General features: G+C 38.8%; 1 protein-coding gene across 4 annotated transcripts in view; it reads right to left on the bottom strand.

Moving 5' to 3' along the window:
* Cstf2 (cleavage stimulation factor subunit 2) overlaps positions 1–12,945 on the bottom strand; it is a 27,187-nt gene extending 14,242 nt beyond the window's left edge. For 2 of the 4 annotated variants that reach the window (XM_031367597.1, XM_031367603.1), the window contains exons 1-8: positions 12,788–12,945; positions 11,521–11,599; positions 11,165–11,334; positions 10,455–10,591; positions 9,835–9,954; positions 9,583–9,720; positions 5,871–5,994; positions 2,367–2,429 (exon numbers count right to left, since the gene is read on the bottom strand). In XM_031367597.1, coding sequence (XP_031223457.1) covers positions 2,367–2,429; positions 5,871–5,994; positions 9,583–9,720; positions 9,835–9,954; positions 10,455–10,591; positions 11,165–11,334; positions 11,521–11,599; positions 12,788–12,845 — 889 coding nt within the window. In that variant the 5' untranslated portion in view covers positions 12,846–12,945. Of the gene's footprint in view, positions 1–2,366; positions 2,430–5,870; positions 5,995–9,582; positions 9,721–9,834; positions 9,955–10,454; positions 10,592–11,164; positions 11,335–11,419; positions 11,600–12,290; positions 12,482–12,787 lie in introns of those variants that run through there. The other 2 variants (XM_031367622.1, XM_031367611.1) reach the window with 2 other exon arrangements.
* Positions 12,946–12,949: the final 4 nt, after the last annotated feature.

Raw genomic sequence — 12,949 nt, 5'->3', positions numbered from 1 at the left:
CACACACACACACACACAGAGAGAGAGAGAGAGAGAGAGACAGGAGATTTACATGTCAGTAAGAAGCCAAGAGTTCATTACTTTGCCCTAGATTACAAAACTCCCTAAACTATAATAGGCCTTTCTCCTCTCCAGAACAGCTCCACTTTGACTAGACATCTTTCTTTGTAAAACCTTTTTAAAAATTTTATTTATTAGTGTATTTTTTTTAAATGTAGGCATGCGCTGTCTGCATGTACACCTAAAGGCCAGAAGAGGGCATCAGATCCCTTTATAGATGGCTGTGAGCCACCATGTGGTTGCTGAGAATTGAACTCAGGACCTCCAAAAGACCAGCCAGTGTTCTAAACCAGTAAGCCATCAACTCAACAGCCTCAGATATCTTTCTTAAGGGAAATCTTTGGGCTGGTTTATTTGGGCAAGAATAATCAACAATCGTGAACTCTTCTTTTTCTTACTATAGCACTTTGCCTAATCTCTTCTTGTATCATGATTTTTAAAAAAAGAAAACAGAAAAATTTGTTTTCAAAAGCAAAACAAATTGCACTGAATGTGACATGTGAGATTTATCACAGACAGCCATTAACAGAAGTAGGGCAATACTAATTCTGTCTTATTTTAAAGTCTAAAATTTTCTATCAAAAGTATCAAATGGGAAAATGCTGCTGAACTTCACATGAGGAAAAAGAATATCACTCTGAAAGAAATAGTCTACTATAGCCAGTCTACAGTTATAAAAAAAATGACAAAGATTAATGAGTTGACAAGGTATAACCAATATTAAAGGAGATGGGAAATGAACAAGTTCTGTCTCAAACATCTGTCACCATTACAAACACACAAACCCAACAAGGATTCCAGGCAAAGGAAAATCAATCTGGTCACAAATGAAAACATTCTTGTTTCCTCTGCTGGACAGTGAAGGAAATTATTTTTTAAAATTCATCTCACTTTGTCTTTGCCTCAAAAGGTCCTTGAAATGCTTTCAAAATTGTAGCCAATTCCTTTGGTTAATTCTTACCAGAAAGATGGGACTAAACTAAAGTAGGAAGAAAGATCTCTTGTAGAAGTATGTGTTAAACAGCTGAAGGGTTCACTGATAAGACTGATGGCCTGGGAAGAGGAAGAGATTAATGGAAGTCCAAGCCCTTCTCACTACTAACAAAGATACTCTGAGGTAGATACACCATGCACTGACAATAATTAAGATGGGGGTACACAGCAGCACAGAAGCATGAGATAGAAAGAAGATAAGATGTATGTTACAGGTTTGTCTTGTCACTCATCTGATGTGTTTAGACTTGTCATTTCAATCACCAATCCCTGTGTACAAATCTTGGGTCTGTATCTTATTATGTGCTTTTGAAATAGGTTTCCTCTTATAGGGAATCAGCTGACAAGAAAAATATTAAGCCCTTTTGGTCTGTCCAAAGCAATTTGTTCCCAACACTGGTACCTAATGAATAACAAGATTATTTTGAAAATTAATTCTGAAATCAACAGTGGCAATAGAATGATAGGAAGAAGGCAGATTTTTTGGGTTTGGAGACTTCCATCTTTAAGTCAAAAAGAAGAGCACCAGATTCAGATCACAATACTCAGAAATGAGTATGTACTTACCTCATCCTACTGAGAAACTTAAAACTCCTGTGCTTCCAACACCTGTAAAACTAAGGCACTGCCACCTAACTTAAAGGGTTCTATGAAAACGGAAGTGACTGAGTATATAAAGTACACATTCAGTTCCCTTTCCTTCCACCATCTTTCATTTTTTTAACTGAACTAATGCACTTTCTTCTCCTTCAAACTACAATAACACGAGGAAAGAACGCGAAGATACTGGAAGGGCTGCTGCTATTATATACAGTATTTTTTTACCATAGTACAGGAGAAACTTTACAACTAAGATTTATAGACCTCTGCTTTCCTCCCAGTTTGCTAAGGGATTTACATCTTGTCATCTACAGACCTGATCATATACTAAATGCTCATTATTTAAATTTCTTACAAAATAAACAGCTATTCACAGATTGAGTGAAACCATGCCTGTGGAGTTGTTAGACTATCAGGAAACAAAGTATGCATTTGCCTCATCACCAACTCTTGTAGGGCTAGGTGCTGGATCTCTTATGGAAAGTCTGGACTAATGGAAGTTTGGTGAATATAGAAACATTCCACATCTGCAATGTCCAGTTTGGTCTTGATTAGCATGTGTGGCTACTGAGCACCTGTATTAGGCTTTTATGATTAATTTGAACTTAATTTTATATAACTTAATCTTTAAATTGCCACTGGTGATTAGTGGCTGATTCATTAGACAGTGCAGATATGAAACATTTCCATGTCTAGTCTATATTAATATTTACCTTGTCCTCGTTCCATGGGCACTGGTCCAGCTCCTTGCATTCCGACTTGGGCTTGCATGACTCCTAGAAAATAAAGGGCAGGGAAAAAACATAAATTGGGCCTGTAGAAAAAAAATCAACAAAAGTAGCTGAGTTTACAAATGTCATCCCTTTTCCACACAAAGAGAAAGCTCTGATGGAAGGTGGACTACCATTCAACAATGCAATGAGCAGAAGATAAAGTTTGTCAGTTTATGTCACACTTCAGTGACAAGTGAGTTCAGAAGGAATATTTCATCACAATTACTAGAATTGTGGCAGAAAGTCCTTTAATACAAGAAAATACCTATTACCCACAAGCCTCCTCCCATGGAAGGCAGTATCACTCACAGGATATTTTATAAATGTATGGGTATATTATTTAGTTATGACAAAACCTTTGGGTGCATAGATGATGCTGAACAAGATGGTGTCAGGGATACTAGGTGTCCTATGATACAATTCCCCAAAATCAAGGCTGATCTTATGTCTGATAAAACTTTCAAATGTCAGCCGGGCAGTGGTGGCGCATGCCTTTAATCCCAGCACTTGGGAGGCAGAGGCAGGCGGATTTCTGAGTTCAAGGCCAGCCTGGTCTACAGAGTGTGTTCCAGGACAGCCAGAGCTATACACAGAAACCCTGTCTTGAAAAACAAACAAACAAACAAAAAACAAAAAAACCCTTTCAAATGTCTCACTGAACATTCATACAAAGGGAAAGCTGTCTGTTGTCATCTCAACCTAGAGTCTGAGTCTGTTTTATTTGTAAACACAGAAGTTATATGCACTATTTTAGTATATACCCACTGACTTTTCCAGAAATGCAATTACTGAGTAAATTATGAAGACTGCAATTTGTTTTAACAATTTAATATGACTTTTCACTATTTAGGAAAACCACATCAATAGTCCTTGTGGTGTTTCAATTACCAAAGCAATCACTGTAACTGTCTACATTTTTAGTTTTTACCCTCACAGGACAGATGTAAACACTTATTACATTTTGTGTTCTAACCATACCTGAACATTTACATATTAATTTTAGTAAGTTAATTTTCTTTTACTTTTCACATGTATTACAATTAGGGCACTATACTAATTTTTTTTGAAGTCATGTTACAAAAGTTGTATCATCTGTGCACTACATTTCAGGAAAGTAAAGTCACTGCAAAATACCTGTTACAAAAAGGGTATGCTGGGTTTAACAGAATGGAGAACTTACGGTCTACACTAACCAGATCGGGTATGATGACTACTATATAAAGAATAATCACACCACAAATCCTTGTCTGGTCCCTTCCACATAGCAATAGTTCTCTTTTCCTCAAAGGAATTAGATATGCTGCTGTGTGGGGACAAAAGGCAAGCAGATTTGTTTGTAGCTCATTAATACTTCCTTAAAATATAAAGGGCATATCACACTGTACCTATTTCACTGAACATGCTAAGCACTAAAGGTTATAAACACCCAAAAAACCTGAATGTTACCCTAGCTCTTTTATTACATTATATACCTGTGATTCTGAGCAAGAGACTCAATAAAAGTGTATACTCCAGGCTTCCTTATCTGTAAATGAACAAGTTGTTCCAAATAGTAATCCTCAGAAAGCGGTCCCCAGCTAGACAACCCTTATCAGTGTCAATACCAACAACAAAAAAATGCAAAACCTGAAAATTCAGAGGTTCTGAACCTCAAATTTGTTAAATTATAGTTTGGCAGCAGGGACTATCAATCTACATTTTATAGGCCTGTCAGGTAATTCTAACACAGATTAAAGTCTGAAAACAACTGCTAAAATATTTCAAAGCTTCTTTGGGCTATAATGTTCCATTCCACTAAATACAGACCAATCATCAACATAAAGGCTTAGGATCTGAGGAAAAGGCAGCAGAAGGCATTATGAGCATAACTTCCCACATAAAGAAATCATTACATAATACCTTTTATTTGTACAAATTAAACCCCCAGTGGTGGAACTGGTGGTCAGAACATATAAATCTTTCATGTTATTCTTGAAAGGCTGAAAACCTTCCTATTTCTACCAGAGATATATAAGTACAAATTTCTTTACAAATATTGTCCTCTTCTTTGAAACTTGGCACTGAGGGGTGTGAGTGGCACTTTAGTGTTACTATAAATGAGGCTGTGGTGTTAGCCATCTGGCCTTGCTTTTCTATGAAGCTCTTAAACTAGTTTCTTCTTGCACTGTTCTACAGGTTGTTTTCCCTCTTCTTACCAACTTTCAAAGAGCTCTGTAGGACAGCTCAAAAATCCCTATGAAGTTTTAATGAATTCACAAATATAAATACTATAAACTCCAAAATATTTCTTGAAAGTTAAATTTTATGGTATGCTCAACTTTTGTCTTTTGGTTCTCTTTGTGGGGAGACGTTTTGATAACAATATTTTTGTGTCTGGTGCTAGGGACTGAACATGTGGCTCTTTGTACATTGTAAACAAGTGCTTTAACATTGAGTTACACCCCCATCTGCATTAATTTCCTCTTTTAGGTGTCTTGTGGCTTATTATTTTTCTAATTAACTTAGAACTAGTACTGAATTTCTTTTTTAGTTACATGTATATTTAAGAATATTCATTTTTTTTCTTTAGGCACTACCTTTACTATTTCTCATACTTGTTTGTATAAAATATAAATATTTATTTTTTGTTTTAATTTACACTATTTATAATTTTTATTTCCTCTTTAAATAGCTATAGTATGTTCCTTAATTTTCCAAGGCAAAATTTCTTCCTACTCACCTTTGATGAATCATTTATTTCTAATTTATTGGTTTAAAATCAGACAATGTGATCTGTAAAAATCTCCACTGTCTCAAATTTTGTTAAATTTAACTTATGGCTAAGCATGTGGTCGTCTTTTTAAGGGTTCTATTTAAGGGTCATTTGGGGCAAGGGGAATGTATTCTGCAGCTGAAAGATGTATGGCTTTTTCTAAATAGTAGAACTTGTTGATCCCATTACTTCTTGAATACGTGCATATATAGCTGTTTTTTATTCACTAGGACAAAGTTATTCAACATGTCCAGAGAAGGTACTGACTAATAACCTGTATGTTAGTATTTCATGACAATATAAGTACAGAAATAGAGAACAGATATTTAGGAATGTCTATGGCGGTTTGCCACTGTCATGACATCCAAGTGTGAGCAGCACATTTGTCTCACTTAAGAGCTTATTCAGTTACGATTGGTGGCTTATGCCTTTAATCCCAACACTTGGATACCTCAAATAGGGGGACTGCATCTCTGAAGACAGTCCAGTCCCAGCTACAGAGTAATACCTTGTCTTAAAAACAGTACAAAAGAAGAAATCAACTAGTTTCCTCAGCCTAGAATACACGTTATAGCTATACATTTATTTTATACCAAGATCCTATTGTTAAATAATTGGCTGCACTTCAGCAGTTACTACTATAAAAACCTCAGCAAAGTAACAAAATGGTAAAGACTCTAACTGCAAGTTACCTGTAGGGGCTAAGGAACCAGGGCCTGGTCCTGGTACAGCAGCTGCCATCTGCACCGGGGCTGGAACTCCACCTGGCATAGAGGCTTGCATCATAGGAGGTGCGCCATTGACATGCATTCCACCCTGACCAAGAGAAAAACAAGTATGAGCATGTAGAGACTCAAACCATTTAGTCTATGGCCTGAAGTTTCTCTTAGTATTGGTAGTTGCAATAGTCTGCCAAACATCCTTTTGGTATGACATGTCTTCTATAACATTAGTTTTATCACATATTCTGAATTCCACAGAAGCAAATTGTAGTATCTTGAGCCTGTTTTTGTGAGTGCAGTTAAGACAGAACGTATGCATAATATAGAGACGGATAAGCATATCTCATCCATGTGGCAAGGCAGCAAATAATTCATTCTTGACTTCACTTATTGGTGCATAACAATAAGTTAAAAATGCCTTATAGTGACTTGATGTGCCAGGGTGGGTTGGTACCCAGGGGGGAAAGGGGCTGTGTGAGGAGGGACTGGGAAGAGAGAGGGGGCTGCGACTCTGGATATAAACTGAATAAATAAATGGTGAGAAAGAGGAAAAAAACCTGAAAAAAATGCCTTATACTCAGGACACAAAAGACACTAAGACTTCCAAAAGATTTGCTGGTACTCTACATTTTTAAGATGAAAAACCATTTTCATTTGTTCAAGTTTTCCTGGGGTGTAACTCTGTTGGGGGCAGTAGTAAATTTTTTTAATGATAAATTGCCCGAATGCAATTTTTTCCCATGGGGCATTCCCTAGAGAACTATGCATGTTTTTGGAATGTACAGAACTGTAAAGAAACAAAACAGTTCCAAAAAAATCAAATGCATGAACACCCAAAACGGTTTAGACTCTGAGTTCAGTAGGCCCCCACTCTTTCTGCATGTCTGCAGTCTGTGTATAGTGTGACACAGAAGGTCCAAAACAGCACGAATCTAAAGGAATTGTGATTGGTTCACATGTTCATGCCTAAACTCATCACTGTGAGTGGTGATGGGAGAGGAGGAAGAGTGAAATGTATTAGCACCCTGTTTTCTGCAGAGACACATTTCAAGACTGCCAGTGGATATTTGAAGCTTTAGTTTTAACTTGTATGTATGCATCACTATTTTCTCCTAGGTTCAATTTAGAGGTTTACAACAATAACTAAAAATAAAACAACTATAACAAAAGTTGTATGAATATTTTTAAAAATCAGATGTGTTCACTGTAATCAAAACTAAAAGAGAAAAGGGGAAATTGTACAGGGAATGGTTAAAACAGGTTATGAGATTACACTAGGTTCAGATCCAAGGTTTACCACTTATAATTCTGCTTTGAGATCAGCTGCATTTTCAGTCTTACTTAATTTTCCATTTCTATAAAATACTTATTTAGGACAGGAGATGATAACTACTGCTCACTGGCTAAATTCTCTTCTTTTTGTTGTTTATTTTCTGAGACAGGGTCTTTCTATATAGCCCTGGCTGTCCTAGAACCTGTCTACATAGAACAGGTTGGCCTCAAACTCAGAAATCCAACTGCCCCTGCCCCTCAAGTGCTAGGATTAGTAAGCGCTACCAAATTGGCTAAACTCGTCGTAACCAGTTAATTTTTTTTTCAAGCTAAGCATAGTGGCACATGCCCTTAATCCCAGCACTCAGGAGGCAGACAAGTAGATCTCTGAGTAAAAAGGACTGCCTGGCCTACATAGTAAGTTCTAGGACAGCTAGAATTATATAGTGAGACCCTTCCCAAGTTGTGTTTGCACGTACACAGCAGCATGCATATGGAAGTCATAGATCAGGACAACTTGTGAAGTTCCCTTTTCCCACTATGTGGCTCCTGGAGATAGAACTCAGATTGTCAGGCTTGGCAGCAAGTACCATTATCTACTGAGCCATCTTGTTAGCCATCCATCCATCCTTCTAGTGTATGTTTATACATTAATGGCACACTTGAGGACAATTTGCAGTAATACATTCTCTTCTTCCACAATGTGGGTACCAAGGATTAAACTCAGGTTGTAAAGCTTGATAGCAAGCACCTTTACTTTCTGAACTATTTTGCAGGCCCCAGCCTTTCTGTGTTTTGTGACACAGTGTCTCAAATAGCCTAGACTGGCTTCAATTTGGCTAGGTAGCCAAGAAGTTCCCTGAACTCTGATCTGCCCTCCTTTACCTTCCAAGTTGTGAGATTACAGGTGTGTACTATCATGCCTGTTTTTATCAGTGGCTTTATAAGTAAGGTTTTACTAGAATACAATCACACTTTACATAATTATTACATGTTACAGAGATCATATAGCTTATAAAGAAAGCCAAACACATTTACTGTCTGAATTTCTTTTTTTTTTTTTTTTTACTGTCTGAATTTCTTAAGAAAATGTTTACTTTACTAATCCTTACCCTAAACCATTAATTGGATTAATTCACATTATTTACTTCTGCCCATCAGATAGGTAAAAAAATGGTGGCTTATTTTAGCTTATGTTTATTTAATTTTGAGGTTGGGTACTTTATTTTCAGTTTTGTGAGCTATTTATGCCCACTACTCATTTTGTTAGGTTCTACTAGTTGTTAATTTTTTTTTTTACTAATTTATAGGTTTTGCTTCTGAAAAATAGAGATATAAACACAATCTGTGTGGTTTTCTTCAGTTACACCATATTTTTTTTCTACTTCTTAAGTGATTATCCAGAATTCTTACATATGTTTAAAATGTTTATATTTGGGCTGGAGAAATGGCTCAATGTTTAGAAAAACACTTGCTTCTCTTGCAGAGGGCTTGGGTTCAGTTCACAGCACCCACATGGAAACACAAAATGATTTCTAACTCCAATTTCAGGAAGTCTGGCAAGCTCTTTTGGCCTCCTCACACTGCAGGCCCAGTGTGAGGCATGTGAGATACACACAGAATAAAGCACATCTTTAAAATGTATTTATCATTATATATTGTACTAGTTTTGCATTTCACTCAACAGGTTGAGAATTTATGCGGTTATCCACATCCATATGGAAAATGTTTCCGTAGTTTTACTTTCTGCATGGTGTTATAAGTTCTCTCTGTTGATACCACATATTCTAGCCTACCTTAATGCTGTATGGCATTAGGTTTCTAAAAGTCATTCCTACTGATACATGTAGTTTACTTAACTGTTTGAGTTTTCCATTGGATAGGTAGACCAAATTTTCTCTACTTTTCATTAGTGAACATTTCCTATGTTTCCAATATTTGCTATTATCATAGAGCAATAGACATCTTTGAGCATGACCAACATGTCAGCTTTAGATACATCAATTTTTTAGGTCTGCAGCATTACAATCATGTTTTTGAACATGTTGCTTTTTCAACTCTGTTACTGCTGAGAATGGAGACAGTAAGAGTGTCTGCCTCATTTTGCTGCTATGAGGACTAAATGAGATTACATATAAGATATTGAAGTGATAATCACAGTGGTAGATAAACACACCCACAAAAATTAGCTTATTAGGAAAGGGTTTACAGAACGGATCTCTTTGTTTTATTATCTTGGAACTGAATCTACATTCTTTCAGGTGACATGTGCTGTGCAATCTGGAAATTGCTTTTATGCCTGAAAATTTAATTACCATCTCCGACTCCTGCTGTTTCTTCTCTCAATAGTTTCCTGGAAAGAAAATAACATTTTAAGACAGATAAAAAATGTTGTGGAATACAGCCCTACCAAAGATTGAGCCTGAGGGGCCTGAGGATTCTGCTGGTTCATTGAAACATTGGGTCCTGAGCCAGGCCCGGCGACATGAACTGGCTGAGGGTTGCCTGAAATCAGCGTTGGGATATTTGTCTGGCGATGCAGAATTTTCTAAAAAGTGAAAAGATAGACAGAACCATGAGCTGTCTGTTTAACAAGCCAATCGGGCAGTTCCTATCCTAAAGATAACCCTGCTAGTTCTATACAAGAACCAGAAGCACTCACCAGGGCAATCTCAGGATCCACAATTCTCATCACGACCTGTGCTTGCAGCAAAGCATAAGCCAGCTGTGGATTCTGAAGCAACATGTTTCGTGCTTCCTGGGGACTATTCTGGACACAGAGCTGAGAAGATAAAGGAGATTCCCCTTCAGATTCAATGCTAACAATCTCATCCCCTCTGAATTACTACGAAGTTTCTTTTTGAGACAGTGTCTCGGGTTTCCCATTCTGGTTTTTAATTCACTGTGACCCTTCTGCCTCAGCATCCCAAGTCGTGGGACTACAAGCACATGACACCATGCTGGCGTTTTAGCACCGATTTTGACACTGAATGCACAATTCTGGCCATGGCAGCCAAGAGAGGAGGAGGAGGAGGAGGGAAGGAGGTATTTATAATACTTAAATAATATCACTTAGGGAAAACGGTACAATTTAACATCTACAGAAGACACAGAAACAGCTGGTTTGGGCAGGTCCACTTATGTATAAAAATACCCCGAGTACAAAATGTGAAAGAAATGGTGTCTACAGAATCAACTATTTAAGCTCAGGGAATTATATCCATTAACTCCTTGAAAATCCGATGGAAATGATTTTGTTTCTACTGGAATGCCTCCTCCCACCTTCATTTGTTTCATCAACTCAAACATCTGCTCTGGTGGAAGACTGGCAACTGCTTTGCTAATGGACTCAGGGGCATCCTCAGGGCTGATGCTTTCTCCATAAGGTGACTCTATGACAGGTGCGCCAGTGCCAAGGCCTGATTAGGAAGAAAGTATAAGAGTCAGGATGGTAAAGGAACAACCCAAGTCATTTCAAGTCTCTATTTTCTAGGGCTGCTGTAAGCACCAACCAATAACTTGAAACTCTTGGGAGCTGAGCCATTCACAAATCTTTCTGTGAAGGAAAGTGAGGGTGTATCTTCTGTTTTTAGTGGAAAGCTACGACAGATAGTATCATTATTTACTTCTTTGATAAGTCACTTCAGAAGAAAAGCATTGAAACCGACAAAGGCTATAATTTCAACAGAGAATTTGTGGAAATGTCTTTAGTACCCCCTACCAGTTACTAATCTGGCAACACAGAGAAATAACTGACGGCTTGGTAGACCTGCATTTCCTTTAAACTGGACATTAACTCCTAAGGAACAGAAGGATCACTAAAGCCAAGTTTCTTAAACATAGACACCCATAATTCAGGCACCTCAGGTCCTAAGAAGCTATTCATTCACCTAATCACCTCAGCATATTCTAAAATATCCCTGAAAATGCAAAGCTTCCACTCCATTCATCTTTACTAACTTGTAATGCATATGGCTTGGCTTTATACTCACTCTTCAGTTCCTCTTTGTTCTTTTCACTGGCAGCATTATCCACTCGAAGTGCTCTCCCACTGAATTCACGCCCATTCAGGTTCCGCATGGCACTAAGTGCTGTCTCTTGGTCTTGGTATTCGCAGAAGCCATAGCCCTTTGGTTTTCCTGTCTCCCTATCGTATACCAATCTAAAGACCAAAACCAAGTAATTAGGAACACACACAGGCTTCCTGCTAACACCGCCATGTTCTAATTTAGCCCACAGTATGATACCTTTCTAATCCTGACTGCTTTCTTGGGTTTGGAAACATTTCTTAATGAACGAAATCTTTCAGGCAAGACTGGATATGAAGACTCTTGAAAGAGGATCTCACCTGAAACTCACAACAGGCCCAACCTCAGAGAAGATGTCCTTCAGCTGTTCTTCAGTAGCTTCATAAGGGATGTTTCCCACTAAAGAAGAGACAACACATCAAACTTCTGGGACAGCATCTGAGCTCTTGAGCGAGCAAGTAAACAGTAGGCTTTCTATCTGCATCAATACATATGCAATAACTGACTGAACAGTATTCCCCAAAACCCCCCTCGCCCACTGTATCTTTTCAGATCTTATATCAAGGGAAATGAGCCAGAGACTAAATTTAAAAAGGTGTCTTTCAAACAGTTCTCATATTGATATGACAAATAAAAGGTTTTCCCTGACTGTGCTGGAAATAAAATATTTAAGCACTGATATTTACTCAAAGCCCTTAACAGTGGGGGGATTATCTCCTTATTTCCATGTATACATACACTAATGGAGGAAAAGCCATGAATATAGCAGAGGATGCTTAAAAATTATTCTGTGCTTTTTAAGACCCTCACAATGAAGAGACCGTTTTGTCGTCTCTTTCAAGTAGTGCTTATTTCTTGTTACTTTTGTAAATGACAAAGAGTCTTGTTACGTAGCTCTGGCTGGTCTAATGAGGTAACCTAGGCTGGCCTTGAATTCAAAGCAATTCTACTGCCCCCAAGCGTGCTTTAAAAGCAATGCACGTATTTTAGAAATAACTCATTTAAACCCTAAGAATTGCTTAGTCTCGCTCCTCTGAAATCTTCCTGAGCCTTAATCATTCATTCATTCATTCATTCATTCGCAACCCACCTCAAGATGCCAGGTGGCCGCTACCACTATGGTTGGATGAAACGTTACAAGTAAAAAGCAAGCCATATTACACGTTTATGAGAGGGCGGGAAGTGGATATGGGGGTCGATGGCTTCAGAATAAAATCTGTATTTTTGGGCTAGGAGAAGCAGCACGGAACAGGGACGCTCTGTTTCCACGCACCTTTTCTCCTAAAAAATAACTGAGAATCATGAAGGGGAAAATGCAGAGAAGACACACGCTAGATAAGAGTCTAGTTCCCTGAACCACACTGCGCAAAACCTCTGGGACCTAGGAGCCGGAGTGAGGTGGTGGTGGTGGGGGGAGATGGCGGGGGATCTCGTCTGCTCACGAGTACGCCAGGGCTGCAGTGCCAAAGGACAGCAGCGAACCCGCACGCACGCACGCGCGCCCGCCCGTCCCGACCCCCGAGCCACATGGGGGACCGCACGGGGACGTCCCTCCCAGGAGCAGAGGCACCTCCGCCATCCTCTCACCGAACACAGAACGCAGAGAACGATCCACCGCAGGGTCTCTCACTGGCAAACCCGCCATGGCTCACCCCAAGGTGGCTTCCGGTGCGCAAAAGCACACTTCCGTGGGAGAGCCAGTCCACGAGCGAAGCCCGCCTCCGTCCGGGGGGAGCCGGAAGCACCTGG

The sequence above is a fragment of the Mastomys coucha genome, chromosome X (assembly GCF_008632895.1).
Source record: "Mastomys coucha isolate ucsf_1 chromosome X, UCSF_Mcou_1, whole genome shotgun sequence".
In the NCBI taxonomy this organism is placed as follows: domain Eukaryota; kingdom Metazoa; phylum Chordata; class Mammalia; order Rodentia; family Muridae; genus Mastomys; species Mastomys coucha.
The sequence above is the reverse complement of the archived record's forward strand: the minus strand, read 5'-3'. Positions and strand labels throughout refer to the sequence as shown.